The 22658-nt window shown below is 47.3% G+C and overlaps 1 protein-coding gene across 1 annotated transcript in view; it reads right to left on the reverse strand.

The window, feature by feature from the left end:
• Nucleotides 1-22658, reverse strand: part of efr3a (EFR3 homolog A (S. cerevisiae)) — a 66084-nt gene that overhangs the window by 4419 nt on the left and 39007 nt on the right. Inside the window, exons 8-22 of the mRNA XM_062481586.1 lie at nt 19778-19856; nt 17659-17794; nt 16232-16402; nt 15470-15584; nt 14109-14160; nt 11211-11383; nt 10462-10537; nt 8356-8517; nt 7031-7162; nt 6597-6664; nt 4258-4385; nt 2050-2135; nt 1299-1347; nt 872-975; nt 293-342 (exon numbers count right to left, since the gene is read on the reverse strand). Coding sequence (XP_062337570.1) covers nt 293-342; nt 872-975; nt 1299-1347; nt 2050-2135; nt 4258-4385; nt 6597-6664; nt 7031-7162; nt 8356-8517; nt 10462-10537; nt 11211-11383; nt 14109-14160; nt 15470-15584; nt 16232-16402; nt 17659-17794; nt 19778-19856 — 1581 coding nt within the window. The remainder of the gene's footprint in view (nt 1-292; nt 343-871; nt 976-1298; nt 1348-2049; nt 2136-4257; nt 4386-6596; nt 6665-7030; nt 7163-8355; nt 8518-10461; nt 10538-11210; nt 11384-14108; nt 14161-15469; nt 15585-16231; nt 16403-17658; nt 17795-19777; nt 19857-22658) is intronic.

Raw genomic sequence — 22658 nt, forward strand, 5'->3', positions numbered from 1 at the left:
GGGAAAAACATTTTCCAAGGACTTGCCCAAGGACACAACGTCATTTTTCACGGCCGGGAATCGAACCGGAAACCTTCTGATTAATAGCCATATTCCCTAACCGCTCAGCCATCTGACTCACATAAACAACAAGTGAAACATGGAGGATCAGGAGAAAGCAACCAGACAAAGGAGGGGTTGATGAGGAAACCAGATGTGTTTATGAAAAAGAAAAATGAAATAAACACAGGTTTATTGAATAATAAGCATTATAGATGATGGTGCAATAAAACATTTAGGAAGATGAAATTACCTAATTGTGAGCTCGAAGATTTGAGCCAGCCTGTCATGCAACATGTTGGCCTGCGGACAGAGAATGGCAAAGTCACTTCAATTGCGAAAGGTACTTAAAAGGCCTTGTGTGGTGATTTGTCGATTTTCAATGAAAAAGCCTGTTGGAGGACAACATATTGGAGGCTGACATTTTCAAGCTCTAATGAAAACCCAACTCAATCTTTAATAATCCGGTACATTCTGTCCCTGTGTTATCTGTTCAATCACACTTTTTGTGGAACCTTAACAGAAAATGGTGATTCACATGAACCTGTCTTTTAGATACATCCATGTGTAGATTTTATAGTCTCAGGCAGTGGTTCCCAACCCTGGTCCTCAGGGAACACCTGTAATGCATTTTTTAGATGTTTCCCTGCTCCAACACACCTGATTCAAATGAATGGGTCGTTATCCAGCTCTGCAGAAGCCTGCTTATCACCATTATTTGAATCAGGTGTGTTGGAGCATGGAAACATCTAAAACATGCAGGACAGGTGTTCTCCTGAGGACCAGGGTTGGGAACCACTGGTCTTTGGAACCAAACATCTCCAGTGTTCACCTTGGACTCGCAGTGAGCGGCAATCTCCTCAAACGGAGCCTTCTGGAACTTCTCCATCACCTGACGTCTCTTCTCCTTCTCCTGCTCCTCTAACCCTGTGGTGTCTAGAAAGACAGGATCCACAAATCACAACTTTGTAGTCATTTTATCCAATAAAGATTTAACAAAAGTTTAGTTGTCACCCCTTTTTTAAAGAAAACTTGATGATAATTGACAAAATGAAGGAAAATTGCTTTATTTGTTCAATTCACTTTAGGGCATCTTAAACTATTTTTGGCAGTTATTTACAGTTTCAAAACAATGTCAATTACATTATTCTTTGTAAGCAATGTCATTTCCCAAGTGATACATTGCATCTTTAATTATACATTTTTAAGTAAATTAAAAGTTCATTTTCAGTTTAAGCTATTACGTTTCACCAACTCACCAATGGCTTTTTTCAAGGTCTCAAAGGTAATCTCCTCAGCCAATTCAGACTGTTGGAAGAAAAACAAGATGGCAAACATTCAAGAAATGTTCATCCAAGTGAAACAACCTCTGGCAATGTGAAAGACTGTTAATGTGTGTGTGCATAAATATAGTTGACAGTCACCCTGAAATACAAAATATCATAGCTCTGAGTGAATTCCAACCCCCTCACCAGGTTTCATTTAATTTAATTTATTTTAGCTGGAAATGTTCATTTAGTGAGAAACTGTCAGATTTCATCGGAGGTGACAGATTGACACGGAAAGCTGTCTCTGCTGGAGCTCGAGGCTATGACAGTAAATTACAATACTTCCCCTTGAGCAAATATAGATGGGCTCATTTCTTATTCAGCCTAAAGAAAGGGGTTCATGTGTATGAATCAAGGGTTCTTGCTTCTGTGTGCTCTGATACATCTAGAAGGTAAAGATAAATGCGGCAGGGCATGTTAATGTCATGAGAAGAAAGATACTAAATTAGCCTACCATGTTAAATGATTTAATGCGGGTATATTGCTACATTGTTGTACAGTACCCTAATACAGGGACCTTTTTAACCAATATTCCAGCTTCAAAGACATCCATCCCCTCAAACCTTCCATATCAGGGACCTGCTTTCCATTACAAAATATTAGAAATCCAATATCCTTGCACCAATCTCTAAAATGACACTTTGCGGATATCAATCTCAAATGACTTCCTGTTCAGACACACCTTGTCTGGGAGACTGTTGGGGAGGATGTCCACTTGTAGAGAGATGGTGTCGACGAAACTCTTTCTCCTGCTGAGGCGGTCTTCATCTGTTCAGAGGAAAGCATGTCAGAAGAGTACACAGATGCGTGCCAATATGGGACAGAACATCTCATTTCTAAGTCCCCAAAAATACCTCATGAATATCATGCTTGAAAACTGACTGTTGTCTGTGTAAAACTTAGCTACCATGACAACGTTGGATTAAATGACTGTAATAAACCACATAGTATAACAACTTTCTCTACAGAACATCACCTGCTTATGCTCGTGACAGATGTTATAGTGAGTCACTATGACTCTTACCATGTTTTCCTCAAACAAACTTTAAACAGGTATGACAAATCAGTGCAGAAAATACGCTAATGAGACTGTACAATTATATACATTAGATGGAAGCTGTGGTTATGCATGCGTGCTAACTTGCATCGTTAAATGCCTAATGACGCAGATATATACTTTCAAATATTGAAGAACATACTTTTCTGCCAATCTCTATCACAGCCGAACAAACTGGTCCAACCAACATAGAATAATCTTATGAAACAGGACTGGATCTATGCCGACAGAACCCTGGACTCCAACACCGTTGGCGATGAAAAACCTAACCCACACCACCGTAAAAAAAAAACAACAAGTCTAAAAGCACCATGAACATGTAGGTGTTGCCCAGCAGGAAGCCAGAGACGCGAGCCTCGGTCCAAACCCTCCCCTTCACCACCTGGTGGGGCCCGGCTTTGGCTCTGCGGGAGCATACAGGGTACGCCAGGGAGGAGTTCTGCCCGGTGACGGATTACTGCTTTTCACAATCTGGGATTTCATTGGCTGACACTGAGAGAGGACAGCTCTGGAAACTCTATGCCGAAAATTAGTTTCATATTGAATTATACGCGTATGGATGTGTAAACCCTGTAGAAAGCAGCGGAATATGTTGTTTCGGAGGATGATGTGTTTGTGCAAAGTTTTCTTTTCTTTTGCGGGAATGACCTGAGCCCTGAGAAACCCACACTGCTTCAAAAACGCCTTAATAAAGAACCAACTGTACATGTTAGCAGACGAGACTTCCCGTTAACTAAATGGATGCCAACAAATCCATGGCAACATATTAAAGTGAATGAGTATAATTTTTGCTTCCACTTAGTTAATAGTTAATAAGTGAAATACATAATTAAATATTCATTTTCTGTACTCAGGTCAATTCCAATCACTTACTAAATAGACTGGCCATGATGCACAAGGAGCTACTGTTCACATCAGTTGAGCAAACACAACCTGTAACTATACCAAACACAGCACAGACAGTTTCTTTTCTACAAACACCTGAGACTTGTACTCACCGTGAACCACATCCAAATGAAGGCACCACAGTTGCAAATCATTACTCAGCAAAATTTTAAAGGACTCATAATTGGCACTGAAGATCATGTACAAAGCTACTATGAGGTTTCTAAAGCCCACGATGTACTGTAGGTGGACATAAACAGGAAGTCAGGTCAAAGGTCAACTGAGGGCTCTGGTGCTACATGGGTTGGCCATCTACAGATGAGAGTTCTCCATCCATGGCACTGGGTGTGCACTGTGTCACTGGCTCTCAGGTTGAATTTGATTCTCAAATCATTGAGGACACCTTCGTCCCAGAAGTTAATTTGAATTTCTTCCTTGAGAAAACTACCACCGCAATCAGTGGCAAACACAAGCCAAACGTGCAGCACCCACATACCCCTTGTGGAGAACAATGGTGCTGAAAGGACAGCGTCTCTAACTGAGGTCCTCTACTTGGTTTTAATGGCTGTACCTCTTGAAGTCTGTCTGCACCTGTGAAGGATCTTTTCGACTGTGTACAAAACTGATGCCAATGGACAGGAGGACAAACACACCAAGACAATTTGCTCAAAGTCAGTCAAGCTTAGAATTGTTTTGTAACAGATAAACTGGTAGGCAATAAGGCAACTTCCTGACCATTTAAGACTATCCCTGGAACCCATTATCAATATCCTAATGTTAACCCAAGCACTAGTTCTGTAAAGTTCTGTAAAGTTGGACAATATCTGATGAAAATAAAGGTTTAACTCTCATATTCCCTCAAGTAGTAAATTCTAGAAGCCGACTTGGGATTCATGAAAGCTTTTGGGGGCAATTTAATTGTTTTAGTTTTGCTGTTGCTGTGCTTACCTGTGACCTGAGGCACATACGGGATGGTGAAACGCTCCACGTTGTAGCCCGGTCCTGCCAGACACTCAGCCAGGTCAGCCGTCTGGAAATACAGCGCTCGCTCCTCCTTCTCCAGGGAGCCGGGAAACCTGGGGAAGAGGTCCGAGTTGGGGGCATGAGGTCGACGTGATCTCAGTTACAGAGGAATACAATGTCAACAAAGATAATTTGTACCTCCGAAGGTCCAGTGATTGGCCAGTTTCAAAGTTAGAGGACTTTAAGTTTGTAACTTTTTTAGATAAGTTGTGGGTTCAGGCAGGAGCACTCAGGAGTAAGTTCTTTAAAAAAATGTCAGTGCAGACACTTGGCGGTATGGTTCAGCTCGCAACAGCTCTCTGCCGAGAAACCCAACTGAGACTACGCCTCGACATGCAGGGCAGAGAGCTGTGGTTAATTGCAATGTTCCACTGAGGTTTTCGCGTACAATAGATAGCAGGTAGTGTAAGAGGATTGAGTACTGAACAGACTTTAGTTCATTCCAAAGTAGGATTTGAAAATGCAGCTGTTAAGCCTCTTGTGGAAACACAAATATCGCATGAAAAATTATTTCTTTATGTCATCCTCCAGTGATTACTATAGACTTAAGTCTATGTAAATTGCCAGCAGTAATAACACTTGCAGTTAGAGAGCACATCCAAAGTCTTATTATTCATTGTTAGCTGTTAAATCAAAACTTTTGGTTATTGTACTGCAAGGAGCTTGGAATGAGTCTAAGGAATGAAACCCCACCGACTACTCTCTCCTGGCATGTATTCTCTTGTTCAACATACTTAATCTCCGGGTTATAAACTGGTTAAATGGAAAGTTTGAGGACAAAAAAAGGAAAAAAAGGCCTCTCTTGGCCAAGAATCTAATTGAAGTCCAGAAAATCCACTTGTGTATCAGCACAGAGTGAGAAGTGTGGCTTTGGGTGGGGAATGAGTTTAGGGGGTTTACTCTTAATGTCATCAGATCGTGTGGTGCCAACATTCATCTGCTGACAGACCCCGTTTCAGAGGCTGAGCTGTGAATAGTCACCAGAAAACAGGAGATATGAGGACTTTTGGAGATTAAGATTTATGATGTCAAATCTGTCCTGATTTTACCTTTGGCATTAAGCTGTCAGCTTGTCAGTGTTGTTTTTTGTCTTATTCCTGAAAATAATAATTCTGCCAAATATCAGTCCAGAGGTAGTCTGGTGTATTGGTTTGTGGAAAAATCCTTTTCAAATCTTTTATTCAGAAGATACAGACTGTTTAGGGGTCTATGATACTGTGTCAGAAATAGAAGGCTTAGAATAGGACCAACAGGGGGTTGCAAAATCGCTCTTGAAACGATTCTAAACCAATTTACAGAGCAAAGCAGAATAAAACTCTCTCAAAGACTCAGACGTCAACATTCAGGTTCACATATTTACTCCAGTTGTGCGACTGACAAACATTTTCAAAGGGGATCCAAAATCTTTGTTAGGCCAGAACCAGACACAATTTGCATCTGGCAAACATTCATTAAGAAGCTGTGGACGGGGGAGCTGGTTTTGATTCACTCGGCTCTCCAAAAACCTACATCAGTTGGCCATTCAACTGAATCCAATTATGGAGTTAAACTTCGGGGAAAGGCCCCTTCTGAGGGTAGACACAGGGTGAGTCATGGTTTGAAAAGCCGGTCCAAACCAGAACTCACAGTTAATATGGTTCATCTGACACCCTCAGTGACAAGGGCACCAGGGGCTGTCGATGACTCGCTGCCATCTGGAAAAACCAGAGGAGGTGCTGTCAACGGCAAGAGTAGAGTAACGCCAAAGCCTGGTGGAATATCCATCTCCTCTATTAAGTGATAGGTTTATAAAAAAAAAAATTGTAAACGCGTTGTTGTTCTGAAGTATAATGATGGATACTCATGTATGGCATGAGTAAGATTTTTCTGACATGTCTAAACTACTAAATACACAAACTACAAGGTCATGTTTGACCTAGAGGCCTTGCCGTCTGTTCAGGGTCGCTGCATTCATGTGTAGTGAATGTATCTACCTCTACTCTATGAGCCATAACCCCCATCAAGGACACATGAATCCGATCTGAAGGATCGCGGGCGGCAGACGCAAACCAGGATCAGGGCTTGAACGCCACAGTGGGCGGGGCCACCACAGTGGGCGGGGCCACCACAGTGGGCGGGGCCACCACAGTGGGCGGGGCCACCACAGTGGGCGGGGCCACCACAGTGGGCGGGGCCACCGCAGTGGGCGGGGCCACCACAGTGGGCGGGGCCAGAGGCTCTTGAGGCTGTAGGCAGATCTGCTGGGAGTGGACGAGGTCACTTACGGACACTTCTCTCTGAAGATGTGCTCAGGGAGCAGGTAAGGAGCCTCCAGGTTCCTCAACTCAATGACCTGAGGGAAGGGGGCGGGGCATAGAGTAGGTGGAGGGGAGGGGGCGGGGCATAGAGAGTAGGTGGAGGGGAGGGGGCGGGGCATAGAGAGTAGGTGGAGGGGAGGGGGCGGGGCATAGAGAGTAGGTGGAGGGGAGGGGGGTGGAGAGAGAACAAAAGACAGAGAGAGGGGGAGAGGGAGAAAGATATAAAGATAGAGACAAACAACCAAACATATGTTTGTAAAAACAAACACCATTCAAACGAGCGCCACAAACAAATACTGGGAATTCTTTTTTCACAAGCAAGCGAGTATCTGATAGCACCTGGCGTGCTATGTGCTGAGAGCTAGGTGCCTTGATGTACGCGGGGAGATTTAGACACGTACCTTGCTGACGTGCTGACAGAAGGGTGGGTTGGCGATCATCTGGCTCAGGAAGTTGAGGTAGGCCGCCACCAGAGCCATGATGCCACAACGGATGAACATGGGCAAGTTCTCCTCATTGGCCAGCGACATGTCCTGAAACAATCGTTTTCAAGGAACAGTAAGCAGTTTTGTCAAAGGGAGGCTTTTAGTAGCAAGGCTTGTTTATACATTCCATAAACCTAAGAACAGCAAATTAAGATGATCTGTATAGTAGATTCAAGTCTCTGATTTACATTCTGTCATGGTGCAAAATACTGTGACTACGAGCATGTTCGCGCTAATTTTCATCCCAAATTTGACTTCAGATAGTCACCCAGACAATAACCACACCTCCACGGTGGGAAATTCTCCTGTAATGAAATCCTAAACATCCCTCCCCATGACCTCTCACACCACCAGCAATGTTCGCACTCTGCAAAGCCCCATACCTGGGGATGAAGAAATGGTCAATCCTGCAGGATTATGTGGTTCAGGGTAGCTCAAGTGTGTGTGTGTGCGTGCGTATCTGTATGTACGTGGCAGACAGAAAGTGTGTGTGTGTGATCGCTTAACTATTCTCAATCCAGTCCACTGACATTTTAAGTGGATAGGCTCTCAGCATGGTAGGCACAAACGTGTGTGTCTCACAACAGTGATCCTTCCGCTCCAAGTCCGGGAGAGGATGTTATTGTACCTGCATGTGGTTGGATTCATCTAATGGCATTAAAGAGCTGGATTCTCACTGTGTATCCTCATGTTGTCGACACACACGCGTGCACATGCACACACAGGCCTGGAAGTGACACACCTGAGCTCCGCTATTTTTATTCACGTCACACAGTAGAAAGGCTTCCATCCATTTGATTTCTACATTTACATTTAGTCATTTAGCAGACTCTCTTATCCAGAGCGACTTACAGTAAGTACAGGGACATTCCCCCCGAGGCAAGTAGGGTGAAGTGCCTTGCCCAAGGACACAACGTCATTGGCAGAGCCGGGGATCGAACCAGCAACCTTCTGATTACTAGCCTGATTCCTTAACCGCTCAGCCACCTGACTCCCTCCCCATTTTTACCAGGGGATCGAAATGATATGTTGTATACATACAGTACACCTGTACAATACATGAACCCGGTTAGCGGTTACCAAACTGCCAAACCCACTGACAACAAACTACCAAACTACTGACACAGTCACTAACATCCACCCCCCCCCAAACAACCATCCCTACAGTGCTGCTCAGTTCAGGGCATGAGCAAAGAAGCTTTCCAGCTGTGGGTGGATTTCGGGACAGGTGTGTGAGGTACCTGCAGAGCGATGGCCAGGCGAATGAGGTCCACCACCACCTCCTCGTTAGCCAGCTCGATGGTCAACAAGGCCAGAGCCGTGAAGAGAAGCTCGAAGCTCTTGTGGCCGTTGTCTTCCTCCTTGCAGCCCAGGTAGATGTGACGGTAGAGCTGCTGGCCGTGCTAGTGGAGAGAAGAGGGAGAGAGAGAGACAGAGCGAGAGAGAAAGAAAGAGAGAGAAAGAGAGAGAGAGAGAGAGAGAGAGGGGGGGGGGGGAGAGAGGGAAACAGAGGGAGAGAGAGAGACAGACAGAGGAAAACAGAAAGAGAGGAAGGGGAGGATAGATGAACAGAGAATGTTAAAATATTATACAAAGAACAAGACTAAAACGATCCATAATAAATGGGGGGGATCTGACTTTATCTCTTCTTTGGTGAACAAAAACGTTGAGGCTACATAAGTGACTTGAATGCGAGGAGAAGTGTGAGAGAAGGGAGAAGAGAAATTGACAGGTGGAGAGAAAGTGAGAAAGAAAGAGAGGGCATATAGCAAAGAAGAAAGAGGGAGATATCCATGTCTAGACAGGTGGTTATATATAGCTGCAGTCTAGATCTAAAGACAGATATCTGGAGATAAGAAAAGACAGGACGTACAACATCACAAGTCGAGAGGAGAACTGCACCTAGATCCGCCCAACAGCTTTGTCTACGTAGCAACAGAACACCTGTATTCATACTGATGAAAAGCACTGGTTTTCCTAAAAGTATACTTGTACAACCTACCCAGGGGCTTGATACACAGACCTATTGAAAATCAAAGAACCCTATCGCCTTCAATGTCTCAAAAACTTGCACCAAATGAACTGGTTAATGAACGTCATTGTGCTCCAGGAGGTAAAAGTATCTAATTATTATAATACCCCCCCCTCTCTAAGATTAGACTACACTTTGCATACACTGGCTGAACAAAAATGACATTGGATATGTAGTGAAAAGGTTAAACTCTTAAAGGGCTGAATCACCTGAAAATAACCAACAGCCCCTCAGGCTAAACCCGAACTTAGCATTTCAAACGAGCTCATTGCAAACGACAACGAGGGATGCGTTCGTCACAATTGCCTTTGTCCCGTAGTCAAAACACTTGCCTAATGAAAAGTGAAGGTATTTCACATGCTGATGAGTTCCTTTCACTTATAATGAACGCAATTACACTCCATTAATTATCCATGACAGTGTCGCCTAAATGGTATGCACTGTTAGAATACCAAGTCTACGGGTGAAGTGTGGATTGGAACTACCATTCAGTTAAAATGGCCTTGTCTGTGGCAAAGTCCAACATTAGAATGACAATCTTTGTGTGTACAGTTTGTGTACAGTCAACAATGAAAATTCATATTCACTCACAAACAGGCTTAAAATGTGCATCCCATTTGATCACATGCACATAGATAGAGACCATGTGTGTCTGTGATTACAATGCAGTGTAAATGGCAAATCGACCTTTCCCTGTGTGTGTGAAAACCGTCATTTGTACTGTGCCTCATTTGCATAGTCGCACAGAGGTAAATATAGTTGCAAATATGCCTCTGCATATTTGCAAATGCATTCTGGTGTAGTCAAAAACTGTTCCCAAACACTACGACAATCCCTGCATTTAAAGTGTTTTCTCTTCAATGGTGTGTGTGATTAGATAAATGCCTACAAGCATTGCTGGAATGATCTCTGGCAGAGTGAACAGTCTTCTGCTTTTGGGGGGTGAGTGTGTGTGGGCGAGGATGAGGGGGCGTAGGGGTGGGAGGGAGGCAGGGAGGGAGATGTCATCTCTCTAATATCCATCTCTCTGCTAATCTTCAAGTTATCACCATGGAGACGAGGAGGAGAGATTTCATTGGTGTCTACCTCAGTGCCGACAGAATGTGAAATATCCCTGAATCTAAGCCAGCATTTCCACTTTTTTCAATTTTCACCTTCTTACTCAAGATGCCATGTCGTAGACTTCTTGTTAAATCTACTGTATCTGAGCTGTGTTTGATTTAGTTAATTAAGGGATACATTTGACACATCAGGCCATAAACTGCTTCTGGGGCATTCCCAATTAATGGCTTGTTAAGTTGCACTGAACATGTACCTTTTTCATGAAGCCAACATCTTGTTTGGATATCTTCTCCCTCTTGATCTTCAGGGCCGCCACGTTAGGAATGATCCTGACCAGGACACAGAAAACAGGAGAGAGGGATGGGTGAGGGTGAGCATGGAGGTGAGGGTGAGGGAGGTGAGGATGGATGAAAATGGAGGTGAGGGAGAGGATGGAGGTGGGGGAGGTGAGGATGGTGATAGAGGTGAGGGTGAGGGAGGTGAGGATGGAGGTGACGGTGAGGGAGGTGAGGATGGAGGTGAGGGAGGTGAGGATGATGATAAATGTGAGGGTGAGGGAGGTGAGGATGGAGGTGAGGGAGGTGAGGATGATGATAGATGTGAGGGTGAGGGAGGTGAGGATGGAGGTGAGGGAGGTGAGGATGATGATAGATGTGAGGGTGAGGGAGGTGAGGATGGAGGTGAGGATGGAGGTGAGGGTGAGGGAAGTGAGGATGGAGGTGAGGGAGGTGAAGATGGAGGTGAGGATGATGATAGATGTGAGAGTGAGGGAGGTGAGGATGGAGGTGAGGGTGAGGGAGGTGAGGACAATGATAGATGTGAGAGTGAGGGAGGTGAGGATGGAGGTGAGGGTGAGGGAGGTGAGGACAATGATAGATGTGAGAGTGAGGGAGGTGAGGATGGAGGTGAGGGTGAGGGAGGTGAGGGCGGCATTGAGGGCTGCGGGATTGGTGATTCCCTTCTCTCCGCGGTGGCAGAGGGCGGCCAGCCACCAGCTGTTACCTGATGCCCCTCAGCTTGGCGCGGTTGTCGTGGCGATCGATGATGTTGTGCAGGATCTCGAGCACCAGCTGGCGTAGCTCGCTGTCCTCCATCAGGGAGATGGAGAAGAGGGGGTCCAGGAAGGGATGGGGGAGGGCGGCCGCCATGCTCTTGGACTTGAAGCCAGAGGTCACCTGAGGTAACACACACGAGAGGTGGGAAAGGTCAGGCTAATGAGTTCATTACCCCGCCTCACTGGAGCTGCCCTCAGTGTGGAGACTGTGACTATGTGGAGACTGTGACTCTGTCTGGAGACTGTGACTCTGTGTGAAGTCTGTGACTCTGTCTGGAGACTGTGACTCTGTCTGGAGACTGTGACTCTGTCTGGAGACTGTGACTGTGTGGAGACTGTGACTGTGTGGAGACTGTGACTCTGTGTGAAGTCTGTGACTCTATGTGGAGACTGTGACTCTGTCTGGAGACTGTGACTCTGTGTGAAGTCTGTGACTCTGTCTGGAGACTGTGACTCTGTCTGGAGACTGTGACTCTGTCTGGAGACTGTGACTCTGTCTGGAGACTGTGACTGTGTGGAGACTGTGACTCTGTGTGAAGTCTGTGACTCTGTGTGGAGACTGTGACTCTGTCTGGAGACTGTGACTCTGTCTGGAGACTGTGACTCTGTCTGGAGACTGTGACTCTGTCTGGAGACTGTGACTCTGTCTGGAGTATGTGACTCTGTCTGGAGTATGTGACTGTGTGGAGACTGTGACTGTCTGAGTCTGAGACTGAGTTCATTTAGAATAATGACTTGATTTTAATTATCTTCATAACTCTGCAATTAGCCACAGTAATTTAGTAGTACAGAGAATAAATATCAGCATACTCAGTGAATATATTTGCCTGGTTTCCCTGATTGCTTATACACACGCACACACATACAAAATACAGTATATACTCAGTATAAAAGAAATCAGTGGCAGAAAGAGATGAGACGACAGGTGTTAAAGCATCGTCACCAGGTGCCAGACAGCAGAGCGACAAGTTCAATATCTTTCAGTGTGAAACAGTGATCTGCTGGGCAGATCGAGTAAGGAGGTCCATCCTGGATAGGAGGCCCGCTGAGGTGGGCTTCATTTCTGTCACTTCACTGGCAGGTGAACGTGATGAGATTATAAAAATGCTTATTTTTAACCCGAACCTCATTCCTACTGCTCCGGGGGAACAGGCCACCTGTCAGGGCGGGATGAGCTCCCACGCTGCACATGATGAGCTGACAAGGACAGTGGGTGGGTGTGTGTGCGCACGTGTGTTTGTGTGTGTGTGCGCACATGTGTTTCTGTGTGTTTGTGTGTGTGTGCGTAGGTGAAAAGATAGGTGGGGTGGAGTAACAGTATAAAACAACAAGCACAATGTACAGCTCTAGAAAGAAATTCGAGACCACTGCACCTTTTTCTTTCATTTTTTAAAAAGTTGAGAAGGACGATTCTGAGTAAGTGACAGAAGGGGAACATTTGCAGTGGCCTCTAAAATGTTACCCTTCTGTTCCTCACTCAAAATATCCCTTCTCAACTTTTAAAAAAATTAAAGAAAAAGGTGCAGTGGTCTCTCAATTCTTTCCGGAGCTGTATGGATGTGAGCTGTATGGATGTGAGCTGTATGGATGTGAGCTGTATGGATGTGAGCTGTATGGATGTGAGCTGTATGGATGTGAGCTGCATGGATGTGAGCTGTATGGATGTACATCTAGTTCATGTTTATGCCAATACTAGGTCTTGTGAGCTCCTGCTACAAGGAAGTAAATATAATGAATTTTTAAGCCTTCCCAAACGACTGTGCCCGGTCTTCACACACACACACACACACACACACACACACACACACACACACACACACACACACACACACACACACACACACACACACACACACACACACACACTGCAATCTGCCTTCCCACATGATCCATGGCCCCTGACCCTGTAGGGACCCCCCCCCCTCACACACACACACACACACGTCTGGTGTTTGTGCAGACTCTTTTATTGGCACCAACTAACAACACAACAGTCCTGCCAGACCCCATCTGTGGCTGCGTGGTGTTATAAATACTTTAACCTTTCTCAGCCAACTCTCCTCCTGGTGCGCATGGAATAGGAAGTGTGTGTCTGTCTGTCTGTGTGTGTGTGTGTGTGTGACCACAGTCACAGCAGATGCTCAGTGAGGAAGAAGAGACTTGTCTATACTCAGTGCGTACAGTATGTGGATGAGTGTGTGCCTGTGTGTGTGTGTCTGTGTGTGTGTCTGTGTGTGTGTCTCTGTGTGTGTGTCTGTGTGTGTGTCTGTGTGTGTGTGTCTGTGTTGCTGCAGATTGTTTACTTTTCTTATTCTCGAGTGACTGACTGAGGGAATACAAATATATATGCAGAGACAGACAGAGAGAGGGAGAGAGAGAGTGAGACAGGGTGAGAGAGAGGGAGAGAGACAGGGAGAGAGATGGAGAGAGAGACAGGGAAAGACAGGGAGAGAGAGACAGGGAGAGACAGGGAGAGAGAGACAGGGAGAGACAGGGAGAGACAGGGAGAGAGAGTGTGTGTGTGCGTGTTGGGGGGGGGGGGGGGTCTCTCAGCATTGATATAAACTAGAATAAATCTGGTAGCAATACAACAAACCTGCTGTGAACCATTAGCAGCATGGTCCGGTAGTATAGGACATACACACAGATATCGAACGTTTCTCCCCCCCCCCCCCCCCCCCCCCCTTTGGACAGGCCAGATGAATGGATCCATCTGTTTAGATTCAGCTGGACTGACACTATTAATTGAGCACTCTGTTGGGAGGCGTGTGGGTGGGACTGTGCTTATTGGCAGACAGAACTAATGGATAAATGATGAAGGCAGACAGAGGGAGACACAGACTCACCATGATGAGAGAGCTCAGAAGCATGGCCTGGATACGCTTGGTGCCTTGGTGCCTGAGAGGAATATAAACAAGCGCTGAGCCAGGAATTCATTAGCCAATGGGTAAGGGTGAGGGGGTGGGGGGGAGAGAGAGAGGTAGAGAGAGATAGAAAGTGAATAGAGGGAGGACTAAAAATTTAGAGGGAAAACATCATCCCCAGCAACAAAATCCCCCACCATACATTTGCACATACAAGGACTGTACATGCTAAAGCTGAAGCCTATAGCTACGTTGAATCATTTCTTCTTACTTGTTTCCCCATATGTAAATCCCTTTAAATCCCTCTGAAACACATGAATATGCATTACGTGTGCTGACTGTCGGTATGAGAGGCTGGCTGAATGACTGTTGGATTGCTGGCATCCCTGATCCCCGCTAATGCACGCAGGGTCCAGGCCAGAATGTGATCCGGGCCATCGCATTCACGATGGCGCAACACTCGTAGCCACCCTCCCCGGGGATACATTTAAATCCAACACGGACCCAGAGAGAAGCGTGGATCTGAAGTGCGACTACAGCAGACTCGTTGGCGGGTCTGAGCGGTTTGAAATGTCTGGACAGCATCTCGCTCCCTGTTCCTCCACCCTTCAGCTCCGGCTGCAACACTAGATGAACCACTGAATCTAATTTCTCTCCTCCGGCACTTAACCGAGGATAAAGGGGAATAGGGGGAGGGGAGGATGGAGACGAGAGAGAGGATGGAGACGAGAGAGAGGATGGAGAGGAGAGAGAGGATGGAGAGGAGAGGGGAGGGAGGAGAGGAGAAGAAAGGAGAGAGGGGAGGGAGGAGAGGAAAGGAGTGAGGGGAGGAGAAGAGAGGAGAGAGGGGATGGAGGAGATGGGAGGGAGGGTGGCAGTAGCATTACGGGGTTCTTTTGATTTGGGATTATCTGAGCTTGTACTCTAGAGGCCTCCAGGATTAGCACTTTTGGGAAGAAACACACACACACACACACACAGCCCTTTTAGCAACCCTGGAACCAAACTCAAATTGGGCTGGGGAGGAAGAGGACACTGTTTTACAAAGCTTAACAGACAGTTCACTTTGATGGGGGACAACCATGAGAGAGAGTAATGACTGTTTGACTACAAGAGGCCTAGACGAGGGATTCCCCAAGGGTGTGTGATTGGGGTGTGTGTGTGTGCGTGTGTGTGTGAGTGCGTGCGGCCAGGGGAAGGGTCTGGCACAGGAACTCATTTACTGCAACAGGGAGAGTTCACCAGAGGACAGGAAACTACAAGTGCATTACAATGGTTAACATTTTCCATTTCCACTGGTTATCTCCAGGTGAAGCTAACTAGCCGAGGGGAAAGGGACTCACCCGATCTGGACCGTGTCCAGGGTGTGGCAGGGGGTGCCGTAGACGGGCACCTTGCCCATGATGAACATCATCACCTCTGCCCGCTGGTAGTCTGGTAGGTTACCACCAAAGAAGCCTGGGGACACAGACAGAGAGAGAGAGTAAGAGAGAGAGAGAAAGGGAGAGAGAGAGAGAGAGAGAGAGAGAGAGAGAGAGAGAGAGAGTAAGAGAGAGAGAGTAAGGGAGAGAGAGAGAGAGAGAGAGAGAGTAAGAGAGAGAGAGTAAGGGAGAGAGAGAGAGAGAGAGAGAGAGAGTAAGAGAGAAAAATAGAGAGAGTAAGATAGAGATAAAGAGAGAGTAAGAGAGAGAGAGCGAGAGAGAGAGAGAGAGTAAGGGAGAGAGAGAGAGAGAGTAAGGGAGAGAGAGAGTAAGAGAGAGAGAGAGTAAGAGAGAAAAATAGAGAGAGTAAGATAGAGATAAAGAGAGAGTAAGAGAGAGAGAGAGAGAGAGAGAGAGAGAGAGAGAGAGAGAGAGAGAGAATAAGAGAGAGAGAGATTAAGAGAGAGATAGATAGAGTAAGAGAGAGAGATAGAGAGTAAGAGAGAGAGATAGAGAGAAAGAGAGAGTAAGAGAGAGAGATAGAGTAAGAGAGAGAGAGATAGAGTGAGAGAGAGAGAGAGAGGCAACGGTCTTCACAGACTCCTCACTCGGAAAACAATTAGTCTCAACTGTTGACAAGGTTGTTCCTCGTTAGGTGTGAATTCTCGTGGCTGGAGAACTGACCGATGGTCTGGATGATGGCGTTCTGGACGATGCGCTCCTCGTGCTCCTTGGGGCGGCCGCCGGACGAGTTGCTGACGGCAGAGCTGCGTCTGGACGTCTCTCCCATCTCAAAGTCCACGCTCATCCTCAGGTGCTTCAGCAGGGTGTTGAACACCTCCAGCACCGTGGGGCCTGTACACACACACACACACACACACACACACAGACACACACACACACACACACACACAGAGACCATAAGCATCTATCTTTTTAAGTGTTGTGGGAATGACAGTGGTAATGACGGAGCAGAATGAGCTGCAGGGCTAAGGGAATACTTGTCATGGGAAAGTCATGCCACCTCTCATGACTGTCACAAAAAAATAGCAGCTACACTTGTCCATGTCACCGCAGACTCTGTCTGCAGCAGTCGTCCCTCTGTCTACGCAGGGCTAATTCACCATGTCACAGAATGTAACACCTGGAATTAGCTCTCCAAAGCAATATCTCAGGGTCTCTCCCTCGGGGCCTGAGATTCAATAACAGCTGACTCATCTTATGACTGCTTCTTAGTCCAATATTCAAGCCTTCCTCCAGGAGAAAGTTATTTTTGCAAAGCTTGACCCGACGTCTGAAGTGGTTTCTGTCTGAATGTTCATACTGTGTGACTGCTCACACATGTAGTCATTTTTCTTGTACGTATCACAGAGTTCAACTACAATTCAGGACAGCTATTTTGAAAGCCTGATGTACATAAACATTTACATAGTTTAGAATGTAAACCTATGCATTTGTCTTTGTATAATCACACACAAAAAAACGATCTACTCTACACCATCACCACAGAATAACAAGACAACAAATCAAAACTAAAGTGGAAAGAGAAAAACACAACAGAAACTAAAACTACAACCTCTCTGGAGGAGGGATGAAGGTGTGCACCCTGCTAAGGGACTTCCTACGACACCGAAACATACCTAACCAAAGAGTTGGTGGGCAAATGGGTTCAGGCTCAAAGAGTTCAGAGGTATTTCGTTTCTGTTGAATCAGTCCTGGCGGGAGAGCGTTTTACGTAACAGACCAGAGGGAGGAGAGCGCAGAAGAGAAGGAGAGGGTGGAGTACTCAGAAACACAGTCAACTAAAGTGGGAGTAAGTCAGGTTAAACATTGAACGGATGAAGACAATGCAGACTCTGGACGGCCTCGCGTACAAACATAGAGCCTTGACCTTCCAATCACATCCAGAACAGGTGAGCTCAGGATGAAAACACGCACACCTTGAACACAACACAATGCACTGCATCGATCCTTACAGGCTGACACACTAACAGCCTCTCATGTAACCGAGCCACTGAAGGAGGTGTAAACAACACGAATCCTCCACCCCTCCACCCCTCCCCTCCCTCCACCTCCCTCCGTGTTGGAGACCAACAGGCAGACGGACTCACCCACGGAACCTTTGGCTGCTATGGCGACCGTTTCCAGGAGGACCTGCACGATGCCGGCACGGACGCGAGGGGTGTTCTTGTTGTGAGCGTCCAGGTGACCCAGGACCTGCTGGATGACATGGTGGGAGTGCTGGGCCTGAGGGGGCGGGGCCAGAAGAGGAAGTAGATTAGGGGAGCGGGTTTAGAGGTGGAAGTATCCAATGCAAATAAACAAAAACAAAAACAGGTCTGAAACAAACAGCTACCAGGCTACCGAACACCCATGACAACGTGAACTCGCTGCATGAGCAGGACAGGATGATGTTGATGATGATGATGGGGAGTCAGGTGGCTGAGCAGTTAGGGAATCGGGCTAGTAATCTGAAGGTTGCCAGTTCGATTCCCGGCTGTGCCAAATGACGTTGTGTCCTTGGGCAAGGCACTTCACCCTACTTGCCTCGGGGAGAATGTCCCTGTACTTACTGTAAGTCGCTCTGGATAAGAGGGTCTGCTAAATGACTAAATGTAAATGTTCAACACTTCTTTCTAGCAGTCTACTTGCAGATACACACAAGAAAGCCCAGGCCCTAATCGCACATGCATGCGCACACACACTCAGACACACACTCCCAGACAGAGATAAGCCTCATCGATTGTGTCCTATCTCTCAGAGCCACCTCTGGCCACCCAGGGAATCCAGACCGACTGGCCCATTAAAAGAACAACAATGAGAAGAAGAGGAGCTGGAGACGTCTGGGGAGGATGGAGTGATGGAGGGATGGTGGGGTTGAGAGAGGGAAGGAGAGATGTTATGTTATGCCAGGTTGCTTTGCGTTGTCTTGTCCTAAGAATTTCAGTGCCCAGTCTGACCCTGTGTTGTTCTGTACATCTGACAATATAAGACTTGAACTTGGAAGGGAAGGAAGAGAGCGAGGGAAGAGGGAAGGAGGAAGAGTAGAGAAAGGGAGGGAGGGAGGAGGGCTGGGGATGCCTGTGTGTGTGTGTTTGTTAGGGTGAAAGACAATGAGAAAGTTTGCTAGTTTTTCTCTTTGTTAGGAATGCAAGTACCAGTCGGTATACGTCTATCAGCAAACATCTGTGTGTGTGTGTGTGTGTGTGTGTGTGTGTGTGTGTGAGAGAGAGAGAGCCTGGGATAAAGACAGTGGTGCAAAGTGTGCATGTTTGTGTGTGTGTATCAATGGAATGCGAGTCCCACTCTGAGTATACAGTATGTCTATCTGTATGTGTGTGTGTGTGTGTGTGTGTGTGTGTGTGTGTGTGTGAGAATACTGCAGAGTGAGTAACATCCCAGGGGTCCATAGTTGAGTTCAAAGAGACATGAGTCACAGCAGCTCCCACACACTGCCACTCTCCACCACTCCGCTTTCTTTTCACACTAGTTCTCTCCTTCTCCCTATCCCCCCCATCTCATCAACTTCTCTCCTTGCATGTTTTTCCTGCTTCTTCTCTGACTTTCAGGGTTCCCTCCATTTTTTGGGACTTTTCGCACTTATCGTTTGACCCACTCACTGTCAAACCTTTCCCTGTGTCCTTCAAATGACAGTTCAAACCAAAGCTCTCTCCCCATATCTCAACGTTATAGTACAGACTAGGCTGAGATGAAAAGAAGTGAATGCGACTGAACCCTCAACTTCTGCATTCACTTGGGGGGATAATATCCTGCTGGGCTGCTTCAAAGATGCTCTGTCTGGAAACAGGGTCCAGGCCTGAGCCCTCTGGCTGTGCTGGGACTGGACCCACCACCCTGTAGCTGTGCTGGGACTGGACCCACCTCCTTTTGGCTGTGCTGGGACTGGACCCACCACCCTCCAGCTGTGCTGGGACTGGACCCACCACCCTGTAGCTGTGCTGGGACTGGACCCACCTCCCTCTGGCTGTGCTGGGACTGGACCCACCACCCTCCAGCTGTGCTGGGACTGGACCCACCACCCTCTAGCTGTGCTGGGACTGGACCCACCTCCCTCTGGCTGTGCTGGGACTGGACCCACCTCCCTCTGGCTGTGCTGGGACTGGACCCACCACCCTCTAGCTGTGCTGGGACTGGACCCACCACCCTGTAGCTGTGCTGGGACTGGACCCACCACCCTCTAGCTGCGCTGGGACTGGACCCACCACCCACCTGGATGGAGTACATGATGATCCGGAAGCAGGAGACAGCAAACTCGTTGGGGTCCCACAAGCGGTGGTTGTCGAGGTGCCTAGAAACGGGAGAAGAGACAGGGTTAGGAGCAGGGACAGTACTGACGTCCAGGGTCAGGGGTTTTCTCTAGTTCTATCTGCTGTTACATTACATTACATTTCATTTAGCAGACGCTCTTATCCAGAGCGACTTACAGTAAGTACAGGGACATTCTCCCCGAGGCAAGTAGGGTGAAGTGCCTTTCCCAAGGACACAACGTCATTTTGCACGGCCTGGAATCGAACCAACAACCTTCTGATTAATAGCCCGACTCCCTAACCGCTCTTGTCTGGAGTCCTCTCATGTTTTGCCTCATTTTGGCATGAGGCTGACTTGGCACATAGTAGGGCTGGTAGATGGACAACAACCAGGTGATTTAAACCACACTTCCATAAAGGATATCAACAAAGCGCTAAATAGCAATAAAGGGACAGTTGGTGTTTTCACAACTAGGTACGGCGGTGACAAACAGGACATGACACGGACGCTGCAGGAAGTGTGTGTGAAACAGTGCCCACTCATAGCAGGGATGTGTCTGTGTCTGACTACAGCTCCCAGTCGCCACTGCAGGCTGCACAGTATAAACAGCTTCCTTTGTATTGTGACTGTGGAGCGCAGCAACAGAGCCACAGTGTAACAAGCAGCAGCGTTTGCCGTGAATAGACCTGTTTCAAACGCAGACACAAGGAGCCCCGTACACCCCTAACATCCCTCTCACCCTGACCCTCCCTATCACCCTCCCTCTCACCCTCCATATCACCCTCACCCTCCCCATCACCCTCCCTCTCACCCCACCCACCCACCCTCCCTCTCACCCCACCCTCCCTCTCACCCCACCCCCCCTCTCACTCTCCCCCCCCCCCTCCCTCTCCCTGGAGCGGTGAGGTCAAGGCCAGTTCCTCAGAGGTCCGGGCCAATCCCTTGTATTAGCACTTCACAGTGGAGCACCCTCTCTCCCCCTCCCCCTCCTGTCTCCCCCTTCCCCCTCCCCCTCCTGTCTCCCACTCTCCCTCCTCTTTTAATTAGTGCTGGAAAAAGGCCCCCCTTTCATGCCAGTCTACCTTTGACGTCCCAAGAACCCACTACGCCAGATAAAAGACCCAATCCCATTATGCCGTGATGGAGGGAGAACACAGGGAGGGAGAGAGGGAGGGAGAGATAGGGAGAGGGATGGATATAGAAAGAGAGAGAGAGAAAGACTGCAAATAAACAACAGAGTGCATCTGGAAGGCAGATGGCCAGTGGGAGAACTAATGAAGAGGGAGAGGAAATGGGGTTGGCCCATCAAAAGGACTCCACTGGCTTTGGTTTTCCTTTTATTTGGTGTTAGAGATGTTAAAAAGAGAAGAGAGGAGAGAGAGCGAGCGATGAAAGGGCCCAGGAGAAAACAGGTTTCCATCAGAGAGGGTCGTGAGACAGATGAAGGGATGTTAGGAAACAAAAATTGTCAGATACGTGGAGCAGCAGTGCTGGAAGGTTCGTGCTCTGCCGCGGATAAACCCTGACTCTGACCCGACCTGGAGGCCGCATCTCCTGCCTCCCTCGGCTAAGCGAGGCAGAACGAGGCAGTACGAGGCTCCATGTCAGACGACATCATCGATTCCTCCCCCGCTGGAGGCAGAACTCCGTTCCATCTCAGACGTACACCCACTAGCATGCTCACCTCACACACACACACACACGCTCACCTTACACACACACAGCAACATCTTCGCTCAACAGTGGGTTGGAAGGGCAGTTGAAAAGAGATCTATAACTTCTCAAAGCACGCCACACACACACACACAATCACATGCATACAAACGCCCACACTAGCACACACACAACTCAATCAATGCGACATGGGGGCCATTGGCCTTCCCGCGCTGTAATGAAACAGTGTCACCTGTCAAAAGCACAGCGGTGGCCATCAGTCACTTCTGTCGGATCCTATTCAATATCTGTGTGTGATGCTATGGGCCAACACTAGGGTTCCTTCACGACCAAACAGCGCGACTCACAACAGGTCGATTCACGAGACGACAGAAAACCGAAGGGGTCGATGTTAGACGCTGTGTGTATGTTACGCTTTACATTTCCTTCACTTAGCTGACGCTTTCATCTGAAGCTCTATACAGGAAGTGAGGCGGGAGATCGAGGATCCCAGGGCAAGGTTCTACAGTGTCTCGTGGTCGGAGTAAAAGAGTGGAGCTTCCTGGCCGCATCGTCACTACATCTAAGGAGAGGTGAACAAAAACAATACTACAGCGTACTACAATACTACTAGGGAGTCAGGTGGCTGAGCGGTTAAGAAATCGGCTGGTAATCTGAAGGTTGCCAGTTCAATTCCTGGCTGTGCAAAATGACGTTGTGTCTTTGGGCAAGGCACTTCACCCTACTTGCCTCGGGGGGAATGTCCCTGTACTTACTGTAAGTCGCTCTGGATAAGAGCGTCTGCTAAATGACTACATGTAAATGTAATAAGAGCGTCTGCTAAATGACTACATGTAAATGTAATAAGAGTGTCTGCTAAATGACTAAATGTAAATGTACTACTATGAAGCTACAGTACTATTAGTACACTCGTGAGTGCAGATTCGTGCCAAACAGTGCAACATCAGGAACATGAATGCTAAGTGCAGGTAAGGGACAAGGTTGTGAGTTTCACTAGAAGTGATGGTCTGTTAAGTGCTGCTTTTGGTGCCCCTAGAAAAACAGAAGTTGAGAAGTTAATCGAAGTGAATCTTGAAGCGGGGTCTTTATATCACAGTGGGGGGATTAGAGGTTTATTTCAGACAAGAAAATCCCTAGAAATCCCTCATCCCTCAAACATTACTGGTTT

Source organism: Osmerus eperlanus, chromosome 16 (assembly GCF_963692335.1).
Source record: "Osmerus eperlanus chromosome 16, fOsmEpe2.1, whole genome shotgun sequence".
NCBI classification, from domain to species: domain Eukaryota; kingdom Metazoa; phylum Chordata; class Actinopteri; order Osmeriformes; family Osmeridae; genus Osmerus; species Osmerus eperlanus.